Source organism: Neopsephotus bourkii, unplaced genomic scaffold (assembly GCF_033783945.1).
Source record: "Neopsephotus bourkii isolate Nb327-2 ecotype Australia unplaced genomic scaffold, CSIRO-AGI_Nbou_v1 NB_196, whole genome shotgun sequence".
In the NCBI taxonomy this organism is placed as follows: domain Eukaryota; kingdom Metazoa; phylum Chordata; class Aves; order Psittaciformes; family Psittacidae; genus Neopsephotus; species Neopsephotus bourkii.
In genome coordinates this window covers 5969941-5981516 of record NW_026900709.1, presented here as the reverse complement: position 1 = coordinate 5981516, position 11576 = coordinate 5969941, and the positions used below count along the sequence as shown (strand labels likewise).

At 42.4% G+C, this 11576-nt stretch overlaps 2 protein-coding genes across 3 annotated transcripts in view; one reads left to right on the top strand and one right to left on the bottom strand.

Annotated features, from left to right (window-relative positions):
• Positions 1–1526, bottom strand: part of CARF (calcium responsive transcription factor) — a 37797-nt gene extending 36271 nt beyond the window's left edge. Inside the window, exon 1 of one of the 2 annotated variants that reach the window (XM_061377960.1) lies at positions 1479–1526. The gene's annotated coding sequence lies outside the window, so the exon portion shown is untranslated. The remainder of the gene's footprint in view (positions 1–1478) is intronic. The other variant, XM_061377980.1, reaches the window with a different exon arrangement.
• Positions 1527–1729: 203 nt separating this feature from the next.
• On the top strand, positions 1730–10348 carry WDR12 (WD repeat domain 12). Its single transcript, XM_061377868.1, has 13 exons — positions 1730–1840; positions 1935–2029; positions 3008–3102; positions 3729–3835; positions 4509–4624; positions 5028–5182; positions 5961–6006; positions 6756–6841; positions 7021–7161; positions 7268–7373; positions 8087–8219; positions 8992–9064; positions 9760–10348. Exons 1-13 carry the CDS (start codon positions 1800–1802, stop codon positions 9835–9837), a joined length of 1272 nt encoding a protein of 423 aa, XP_061233852.1. The 5' UTR covers positions 1730–1799; the 3' UTR covers positions 9838–10348.
• The last annotated feature ends 1228 nt before the right edge of the window (positions 10349–11576 follow it).

Here is an 11576-nt window from a genome sequence, read left to right as displayed (position 1 = left end):
GACTGACATAATTGTAAGGCCTTCTATGAATGCCTGCTTATATGTTCCCTCAGTTATGAGGCCTCATTGTAAAGTCAACGCGCATCCAGATCCCACAGGGAAGTGCAGCCTTTTGAAATCGCAGGACTAATTATTTTAACACCGAGTCAACATTGGAAGACGTTAGTAATAAGAAGAAACCTGTGCTGTAGAAACCAGGTAAGTCTGCTATGACAATAAGTGCATCCTACCTAGGACTACCTGTCCGGGCAGGAAGGAGGCAATTCTCTTAACAGTTTTCAAGCTTCAAGTCTTCAATGCGTACCCATTAAAACCAAAAGGAAATCAGAGCTTGACAGTGCAAGTTCATGTTCTCAGAAGTTCTGACAGCAATATTCCCCATTCCAGTCTTATTTTATACTTTTGGACAGGAAATATGTACAGTATAATGCCTCACCCACAATCTTTCTTGGGATTTCCATTAAATGCTTAGAGGTTTTTGTAATGATTTAAGGTAGCTGCATTACTCACAACAATTAAACACTCCCTCTGAAAAAGCTATCTCTGATGATGTATCTCTATCATCATTATGAAGGACATGGACTACAGTAAAATTTAACAGGAAGGAAAACAGGGCACAGTGATAGTAAACGAGTTTACACTTAGCTTTATATTAACTTGTACCAGGTTTGAGACTTAGCTTCTCCCTCTCATAGAAGAGCAGGCAGATAGGGTTAAGAATGCACAGAAGGTCTGGGGACTCCTGTGCAGTTGACACAAGTACCCGGAAAACGCAACTGTCAATCATGCTGACCACGTTAGACCTTTTAATTACACTTAAGAAAGAGATGAGATTTCAGAGTCCCAAAAAACCCCTGCCAGCTCTAACAAGCTGCCCCAACCGGAGTCACCCCACAGAGAAAGATCAACTGTTCCCTGAGAGGCCACAAGCACCTGTCAAAAAAAGCAGAGGAAGTGCGCATATAAACCAAGCACACCGCAGCTACTCAACACAAGCAGCCTACTCTCCAAAGACCTAATTCCCTTACCGTTTCTTTTAAAGTCCAGATGCACCACTTTACATGCAAAGAAACACAACCTACACCCAGACGACACCAGCAGCAGCGAACGCTCACACTCCCGGCTACAGCAGCGCCGCAGAGAGCGCTCACCGCCACAAAGCCGGTACGACGGGCTGCGCTGCGCTGCGCTGCCCTGCACAGTGCTGTAGGGAAGCCCCGCTGCAGCGGCGCAAGGGCCTGCGAGTGCCTCAGGGAAAGCGCTCCTCAGCCTCCTCCTGAGGGGAGCCCCACACCATCAGCCCCATCCCTCCCACAGCGGCTACAGTCCCCCCACCCAGCAGCAGCACCACCACTACTACTACTATCACTACCACTACCATTACCGCCCCAAGGGGAGAACGCTACCGAAGCCCGGTCGGTCCTGTCGCCGACGGCTCCGCGGGGAGCAGCGGAGCGCCCCAAAGGGGTATCCTCAACCTCAGCTCCGCTCCGGCAATCACCGCCATGCACTGCGCACCGCCCCTCAACGCAAGCGCGCTCTCTAGGTGGGAGGTACGAGGGGGCGCCGGGAAGGAGCCGCGTGAGGCATGTTGGGTGCTGTAGTCTCCGCCGCTACCCGGCGCTGCGCAGCTCGCTATGCACACGGCCGGCGGCACCAGCAGCAGCGGCTGAGCGGGGCCGGGCCAGCCGGGCCGGGGGAAAGAGCCTCGGAGGGGTCGGAGCGCTGAGGGCAGGAGGCGGTGCCCCGGGGGCGGGCGCGGCTGATCGCGGCACGTGGTCGGCCCCAGCAGCAGCATCATGGCGCAGCTCACGGCGCGGTTTCGCACCGAGAACCGCAGGTGAGCGGGCGCCTGCCCGCCTGGGTCTGGGGGGTGTGAGGTGGGTTTGGGGCGGGAGTAACACAGAGGCGGTAACGGCGCTGTGTGCCCGCAGGTACGCGGTGGAAGATGTGCCCTTCTCGGTGCCTGCGGCCTCCGAGACCACAGACCTCAGCCAGCTCATCAACAAGCTGCTGGCGGCCGGCAACGGTAGGTACCGGGACCGGGACCGGGTCTGGCTTAGGGCCTGCTCTGCTATGGGGTGATAAGTTCCATTTACTGCCTCTGTTTCTGACTGCATGCCCCGCGTGCGGGCACAGGCTGCGGGTCTGCCTCAAGCCGCCCGCTTCCCGCTGCACCGGGCGAGTCGGGCTGAGCTTGACCCTTTGTAGTGCATGGAGCTGCAGGCGAGACGGCTGAGGGCAGGTTCGGCCAAGGAAACGTGCTGTCAGTTAGAAGCAGCACCCTGGTTCCCACAGGCCCCTCAGCCCGAGCTGCTCCTGCCCTTCTGTTCTGGCTACCCGGAGTAAGGCACACTGTGAACTCATCAGATAGCAGTGATGGTTGGGCAGTGCCAAGAGAAAAGCTGGACTAGTGTTTTCCCAGCACCACAGACCGAGCTGCCCCAGCAAATGGAAATGGAAGAATTCTCCAAAGCCTGGCAAAACTAATGAAAGAAACCAAAGACTTGGTTGTTAGGAAAGCCTTTGAGAAGAGCTCCACCATGCTGCCAATGCCAGCTGACATGGGCCTGACAGACTTGAAAGGTTTTTTGGGGAAAAGACACCTATGCCATGTTAAGAAATCCCATTTTCCATAACAAAGTAGACTAACTGTATCCCAAACTGCTGGGACTTCTATTAGCTGCTTTTAACTCATGAAATTGCAAGCAGCCTGGAAAACTAGTGCACAAAGCAGTGCTTTTGTTGAAATATGGGGCTTTTGTCGACTGTGCCATTACAGAGGGAGAAATATGAACCAAAATTTCTGCTGCCTCAAATACAGGGCTCTATCTAGCAGTGATAAAGATGTGAGCTAGCAGTGGCAAGGTCTGTACAGGACAGTGGTGAAGCACTGCTGTGGCTTGGTTAGCTACAGAGAAAAGGATTAAAAAACTGGTGCTGTTCTGGATGGTGTCTGGTAGGTGCTGACACCTCCTGAACATGGATTTTTCCTAATGTGTTTCAGCGGATCACAAATATGTGGAATTCGACTTCCTTATCAATGGGCAGTTCTTGCGAATGCCACTGGTCACGCACATGGAAATGGAAAATATCTCCACAGTAAGTCATATTCAGTTTCTCCCCATTTTGGACAATAGAACAGACTTGGCCAGTTTACTTCAGTCTGATTTAGGTATTACACTGTCATCCTCACTAGGTAGGTTTCCTTGCTCAGTTTTACTTCTTTTCCAACTTTCCCCGCATTTTAAAATCCATTCTGGAGCGCAGAGTGATTGGAGAGTATGAGCAGTGCAAGGAACATAATTATCCAAACTGTTGTCCATATACAGTTCACAGGGGAAATTCTTGTCTTATTCAGTTCATCACTAACGTATTTTTGTCTCCTGTTCCTTAATTGCATTGGGGATAATGAGGGAGGTTAGTATTAGCTTTAGAAAATACCATGAAATATTGTAGATACCAGTTTTATGTGGGTAAATACAGAAGAAGAGGAACCTGAGAAATTGCTTGCTTTTACTTCCAGCTTGCTATTAATAGTGATTTGATAAAAATACAGAAAACAAAGGTTAGACACTATTTATTCCAGTAATGTAGCAAAGGATTCGGATACCAAGATCTTTACCCAATAACCTTGTATATTCTCACCATAGAGTTAACTATTGCTGCTATTGACTAAAAGAAACCCAAACCCATACAAAATAAGTATATTTTTTCTGTGAGCACAGGAAGAAGTGGTGGAAATAGAGTATGTGGAGAAATACATGGCCCCTCAGCCAGAGGAGTGCATCTTCCACGATGACTGGATCAGTTCTGTTCAAGCTACTGAAGAATGGTACTGCACTAAGCCCATTCTAAGTTTTGTCTTGCTTATTCCTGTTGTGTCAAATGAAGAAGTATTCTGTCTCTTTAATATCTTTCTCCACCACCCCTCTGGCCCCCAGTTTGTTCTGTTTTTGTTTTAGTTGTTTTAACCTGTCACGTCAGTCAGCTGCTTGCTTTTGTAAGCAGTTCAGGTTTAATGCTTTATGCTGACGGTGACTTTAATGCAAGTAGAAAAAAGATACTGTTAATACAAATGCTGTTTATTATTCTTTCACTTAACAGGACAGCAAGCATTCCTTAGCTCTCTTTTTAGTTTAAACCCTTGACTTTAAATGTGACATTAATTAGCAACAAATATAATACCTTTATGCAGAGCTTTTCTTTAAAAAAAAAAAAGCCACAATAATTGTCCTTTTCTACTTTATTTTCTCATTCATTTTCCAATTAACTAGACAATGTTCCTATATTAAGTAATGGTTTGAAAATGTCTTGATATCCTCTAGTAAAACACCAGGAATAACAAGCTCTCTTTTATTTCAAATTACGTAAGGGATTCTAAGCCTGAGCAGTTATTACGCTATTATTTTTTAAGTTTCTGGTTGAGGGGGTTTTGTTTGGGGTTTGTTTGGTTGTTTTTCCATAAAAACATTGTTAGTTTAAAGACAGTGTTTCAAATCCTGTAGGATATTAACTGGCTGCTACGATCAGACTGCTCGAATCTGGTCTTTGGAAGGAAAATCCATCATGACAATAGCTGGGCATACAGAAGTCGTGAAGGATGTGGCATGGGTAAAGCAAGGTCAGTATATGTATTAGGGGAGTAGTAATAGTTTGATTATTGAGGGAGAAACATCAGCATTCCTCAACCATGGATATTTAATTATGTAAATGCTACAATTATTTCTGTGTCTGTCACTGATGGTAAAAATTAAGTCATGAGGTGAAACAGTCCTTTAACAGTAATGTTAGTTTATACTAACACTGATACAGTTAGTTCAATGTATAAGTTGTCTATCTTGCAGACATCATTAGCAAATATTTGTATGTATGTTTATTGTACTTGCAGGGTAACATGATGTAAATAGATATATGTATGAGATCCTATCTGCTGTTTCTTCTTGGACTAGAATAATTGCATATAAACTATAATGACTTTGGAAAGTTGAGTTGGGTGCAAGCATGACTTTTTTTGTCTTCCTCAGATAGTTTATCATGCCTATTACTCAGTGCTTCTATGGACCAAACCGTGCTGCTGTGGGAGTGGAACGTGGAGAGAAACAAAGTGAAAGCCCTTCACTGCTGCAGGGGACATGCTGGGAGTGTAGACTCTATAGCTGTTGATTGCACAAGAACTAAAGTGAGTGACTCCTGGAAAGAAACATTTGTCTTCTGGGATGTTAACAGCTTGTATCTCAAAAGCCATCTTTTTATCCCTTCATAGGGACAGAAGTCATAATGTTATTTTTGTACTACTTGTCATGTTGTTATGACTGATACACTAAGCTTCTAGTCTTATTATAAATGGTGGTTACTGAAGATCAAGAGTGCTATATCAGTGCTTTTCAGTGATGTGCTTAACCTCTAAGATCACAGAAAGTTGAGGTGACTTACATAGCACAAGCCATTACACTGCTGTTTTTGACTTCTGTGAGTGAAGTTGAATGGTTATTTTCCTTTTATTTCCTATTAACACGCATGACTTTTGTGTTATAATGAAGTATTTTCAAATTTGGCCTAAGTTTTCACAGTTGTTTTGGTGGGGAAAAACATTTTCAGTCCGTACTCAGAAAAAGCAGGTGGTAGAAGAGGTTCTTTCCCTTTGTCAAGGACTTCAGCAGGTTAAGAGCACACACACCAGAGGTGGAGTTACTGCTCTCAGCTTGAGTCAGTGTCAGATTAAAAGAAAACCATTTAGTGCTGAAAGAAATAAAGACTTCTTTTGTGCATATTTTTCCTGCAAAAGAGTTAAAAAGAATGATTTGATCAGTGCCAAACACTTGGGGTTTTTTGAGGAGCTCTGTGCTGTTCTTTAGGTGCTATAGCCCATTGGTTAATTTTTGAAGCAGAGAGTGTATTTTGTGTGGCTTACAACATCTGTCTGGGTCAGCTTTAAATAAATGTTTTCTTTCATACAGTTCTGCAGTGGATCCTGGGACAAAATGTTAAAGATCTGGTCTGCAGGTAAGATAAGTGTGATTCTCGGCTCTTAAAACAACCGGAAAGATGGATATCCAAATACTTCTTTCTTTAAGAAGAGTCTGTAACAGTAAAAGCATGCTAGAACTTTTTTTGGTAAGGCTATACATCACTATATCAAGTTCCTGGTTGGGTTGGTAACACAGTACATGGTATCAGCTGTGTGCTGATGTTTACTTCATTCAGAACACCGTAATTTTTCATTTATTTTTAGTGGATTCATGTAAATGTGCAGGTTTGAGTATGTATTTCTTATACATCAAAAGTTTATGGGTTATTTTCCTGTTTATTATTGTCACCGTAACATGGAGGGCAGTAAGATGACCAGGTCTTTTCTAGAAATGGAGATTAATCCTTTATCTGAATGCTTTCTTTCACTGTTCCAAGTCATACTCTTTCAGTTTCAGAATGTATATGTAGGTATTAGATCTAAAAGAAAAGCCTGCATTATTACACCTGACTGACTGTTGGAATTTTCCAGGAGTAAAGGGGGCCTCAAAAATTCATTGCAACTTCATTTTAAAACTGTGTGACTTGGAGAACATCACTTAATTTGTATTCATTTTCCTCTCACTCAAAACAGAGATAATAGTGACCTGATCAGAGGTGTAAGGTTAAAATACTCATGCATCATAGACAGGTTAGGTACTGTAAATATGGGGGTTTACTTAGTTATTTACATGGAAATGCAATTCAGAAACCTCTAGATCAAGTCTGAATGTCTTCTGTCACAGTACCTACAGATGAAGAGGATGAAATGGAAGAAGCGGCTAACAGACCACGGAAGAAGCAGAAAACTGAACAGCTGGGACTAACAAGGGTAGGTTTTGTCCAGAACCTTGTTTTAGCGTGGCCACACAAAGTAATTTTTCTTTGTTAAGAGTGACTAAAAACTTCTGGCGTTATGTCTCAGGCTGATCAAACATGTATTGCTGTTGAAAGAATAGATTTTTTTTTGAGGATAGTCAAATCTAACCTACTTTTACCTTTTAATCCCAGACTCCCCTGGCAACCCTCTCTGGCCACACAGAAGCTGTCTCTTCTGTGCTGTGGATAGATGCTGAAGAAATCTGCAGTGCGTCGTGGGACCACACCATTAAACTCTGGGATGCTGAGACTGGAGATCTCAAATCAACCCTGGTGAGATCATGATTATCTGCAGGTTCAGCTGAAGTCCAGCACAAGGGAGAACAGTTGCGCCAAGAAGTGGCTCCTCTCTTAGAGTTACTGTTTTCTTTTCTGACAGACAGGAAACAAAGTGTTTAATTCTGTCTCCTATTCACGGCTGTGTCGTCGCCTCGCATCCGGGAGCACTGACAGACACATTAGACTATGGGATCCTCGCAGCAAAGGTGAGCTAAAACATGCATGTTCTCAAAGGTGTGTTTTCAAAATCAGAACTTCCTCCTGTTGGGAGGCATCTCACAGGCTGTCCTGCTCCCTGTGCTTGAAACAAGTCATTTGTGGGCTTTTGTTGAATACAAAGTTAACATCTATTTTCTGTAATCTGATGCAAGATTTGTTTTGATTTCTCACCTGATAATCTAGAAAACTCAGTTTAGGATTCCCTTTTTTCCCCCTAAGTTGGTTGGACCATCATTAAATTGAAACAGTCACTTTGTTCTACTTTAGTGGTGCCATGTCTGACAGGACTGAGGTTAACTTATGGCTAAACCTACCAGATATATTTCATAAACACGTTTTCTTGTTTAGCTTCTATAAATGTAATGTAATCTTCTTATATGTTGATAATAAGAGCCTGTTTTGTTAGTTGTTTTTTTTCCTCAAAAATCTTTGAAAAGAGAGTTTAGTGGCAAGAGAACACACACTGAGAGTTGCTTGGGTTTGTTGTCCCCGTCCCTCCCCTGAACTTGTGTGGCTTTGGGTTTTGTTGGTTTTCTTTAACACTCACTTTGATTTTTGAAGTTAGAATTACTGGTGGGAAAAAACTTACCTTGAACATATACGCTGCTGACTGCTTTTCTCACTGAAGTTTGATGCATCTTAAAAGTGCTTGTTTTAGCTGGCATCGACTGATGTCTTTTTTTCCTTTCATTCTGTTCAGATGGCTCCTTGGTTCTGCTGTCTCTGACATCTCACACGGGCTGGGTGACATCCGTGAAGTGGTCACCAACCCATGAGCACCAACTGATCTCTGGTTCTCTGGACAACATTGTGAAGCTCTGGGACACAAGGAGGTAAAATAAACATGGCATTCAAGCTTATGGGGTCAGTTAACGTAATGAAATAGCAAAAGTGGTCCGAGACATTCAGTGGAAACTTCTGTGGCATTTGTGAAAATCCTCTAGGTTTTAGGAGTCTAAAGGAAGAAAAATGCTTGTAGTTTACCCAAGGATCCATGGCTTAACATCTGAGAGGGCTGTATAAGACTTACCTGGCATTAACAGTAGCATTGATTGACACAAGGAGGCAGCAAGCATAACACTGATACTAGGATTAGGAACAGCAGATGGTCTGCTAACCGTTCCTCTATTTTAAGGAACAAAATACATTCTCTGAAGCATGTATTTTTGCCTAATGGTGTGAAGTTTCACTTGATACTCTTTTTAGACCTTTCATTACAAATTTCTAAGCAATGAAATAGTTTGCATTCAGAAGACATAAATGGCTTTTCTGGAAAATGCACACAGTCGAACAGCATCCACATGTGGAAGAAGGAAACTGTATAATAAACTGTTCCTGACAAGCAGATTGATTAAATTTCAGTCTCAAGGTTGCAAGCAGGTGAAAAATGTTGCTGCTTTTCTCTTTGGGGAATGTAGGAGAGGTTAACACTGATGTGATCAGCCCTGGAGAAAGCACAGATGGTAGATAGCTGTACTCTCTGAAAGCATTTATAACTGCTAGACCACATCTGTTTGATAGTATTTCTACCAGGGACCAATTTTGTCTTCTGTGATTGCTCATGTAACTACAAATGAGTGACTGTAAATACTTGTCTTTTACCAGTTGCAAAGCTCCTCTGTATGACTTGGCTGCTCATGAAGACAAGGTTTTGTGTGTGGACTGGACAGAAGGAGGGGTAAGAATTTAAAGAGCAAATTGCTCACTTTACACGCATGACGGCTGCAGGCAGTTGTGAACTGTTTTTCCTTTTATGCTTAAAGATGGAAGAGAACAAGAAGTTTTAGTTGTGCTGTGGTTGATACTGGGTTGATAAATGGGTGTCACTGTCATATGTGCTGCAGCACTTCCCCATGCTACTGTGTAAAGGAGGAGGCTGGGAGTTTAAGATCTGTAGGATTAAATGGGAGTTACACTGAATTCCGAACAAGGAGAGACATGAGAACAGCACCACACCTTGCTGAGAAAATGCAAGTTCCAAGATACTGTTTGCTGCCATGGAGACTAAGGCAGCAGCATGAACTGACAGCTGGGATATGGCAGTGCACATAGAAGAGGGGAAACTATATAACAAGCTGTTCTGCTACTTGTCGTGGTACACATGTGTATAAAACAAGAGAAGCATTTTGTTAATGCTCTAGTTTCTCATTGTAGCTCCTGTTCTCAACAAAAGCTTTACAGATTTTCCTGCAAAAACTTTGCTTCTAATTTAGGAGGAGGGTAAGAGACAAAGTTGCTTCTGCACTTTGAATCAGTCATGCATTAATAGTTCATTATTTCTGTCTTCAAAGGAAAGAAAAGAAATCCTCCACTTGGGTGTAGGTATTTTGTTTAGTTCTGCTATTAATCACAATTTTCCTTTCCCCTCATCAGCTGCTATTGAGCGGAGGTGCAGACAACAAACTGTATTGCTACAGATACCCAACTACAGCCTCTGATGTCGGAGCATGAAGGTCAACAGCCAGAAGACTTGAAAAAAGATGAAAAGATTCTTGCAGCAGTTGTTCTCTCTGAAGAAAGGAGTTTCTTGTTGCTCAGAGCACTGTTCCTGTTTTTTTATTGGTAACCTATAATCCATATTCATCACAGGAAAATGGCCACAAGCAGTTACAAATGTGATTAGCGTGAAACAAAGCAAAGAGCGTTTCCTCCCTTTTGATGGATATTTGTATAGCCCTTTTAATAAAGAGTAAACTGCTCCTGCTACTTACAGAAAAATTACTCACTGAATTAAATTATTATTCTTTAATTTACCTTCTTTGCCCTGGAAAGAAAAACTTAAAGCTTTTATCATTCCTAGTGCCTCACTTCAGGTAAACATCAGAATTAGCTCTCCTTTCACTACAGCTGTTGGCAGTTCTTACGGTTAGGTCCTTAATTGGTGATCCCAGGTTTCCTTCTTGGATGAAAACTTAGTATGTTTGCAGTGCATATGGTTTGATATAAAGGAGCTTGACAGATTTACTGGCAGATGAAATATTCCATACTTCTTTTGTTGCTCATAAGTTAGGGCTGTACGTTATATGTATAGAAACAAATGGAGCATCACGCAGAGAAGGCAGAAGAAAATTAATTTGTTCATCGAATGGATACCAAAAGTTGCAACAGTTTTTATGTTGATAGAGGGTAAGAACTATCCAAACAGACTCATTTTATCTGCTGGTCAGCTTGCTTTTACTTTTACAAGCAGCTTAGGAAATAACAGAACAGCAAATGTATGGAGAAAACAGCAAGCATACAGTGGAAGGATCTGTATGTCAGGTACTGCAACTAAGAGACTAACCTTTCTTTACTAATGCTCCTTACAAGGAATTAGTTGTCTTGCCATCATCTTAATATCCAGGTGCATGTGCTTAGTGTATATGCTTCATCCTTTCTAAAGCAATAAACACTGTTCATACCTTAATGCAGAAGTTAGGGGGCTTTTCTTACCTAAACTATTCCTTTAAAACATGGCCTTCTGTTTACTCCACAAACTGGAACTTGCAGATACAGTGTGAATAACTATTCTGTTTTGTAAACCTATCAAAAAGATGAAGCATTTTTTGAGCACGAATTTAGTATGTGCTAGAACATGCAGCATTCCTTCGTCCCCACCCTCAGAGATGTGTGTACTCTCACAAGCTCATTTGTGGATACACTAGTCTGGTCTAGCAATCACTGGCCTCATATTCATAGAAGTTTAAAAACCTTGTAGTATGAAAACAGAAGTGACTAATAGCCTCTTTAGGTAATCCCTAATCCAGTGTACCTGACTTTTGGAGGTCTTAATGAAGTTTGGAGATGTTTTTTAATGGAAAGCAATCAAGGAAGGAAGTTTGGAAAATTCCTTCATTTCAAGACTCCCAGTGACCCCTGAATATAAAGTCTTGAGCTATTTTGTGTATTACAAGAAGCACCCATTTTATTACAGTTTTTCTTCCAGGTAAATTATGCTTGAGCACAGCTTTTAGAATTACTATGGTATTTTACAGTCAGAGAGCTGCGAAGCATGTCCAGCCAAATTAGCTGGCAAAAATAAGTGGGTTCTCCTCCATGGATATGCGTAAAGGTAACCTTCATCTGGTTTTCTTGCCTTCCCAGAAAGACTTAATAGTTTTTAAAAAGGCCATGTCACCTGGACTGTCAGTTTAGCTTAGAAAGATTAGTGTTATTTAGACCTATATGAAGTCCCAGCTGGCATTAATGGT

What these genes read in the sequence shown, in the direction of transcription:
- WDR12 (XM_061377868.1), top strand. Translation starts at nt 1,800, where the DNA reads ATGGCGCAGCTCACGGCGCGGTTTCGCACCGAGAACCGCAG. An exon ending in TGTGGCATGGGTAAAGCAAG is followed by an intron (nt 4,625 to 5,027) that starts GTCAGTATATGT and finishes TGTCTTCCTCAG; the next exon opens with ATAGTTTATCATGCCTATTA. An exon ending in GAGATCTCAAATCAACCCTG is followed by an intron (nt 7,162 to 7,267) that starts GTGAGATCATGA and finishes CTTTTCTGACAG; the next exon opens with ACAGGAAACAAAGTGTTTAA.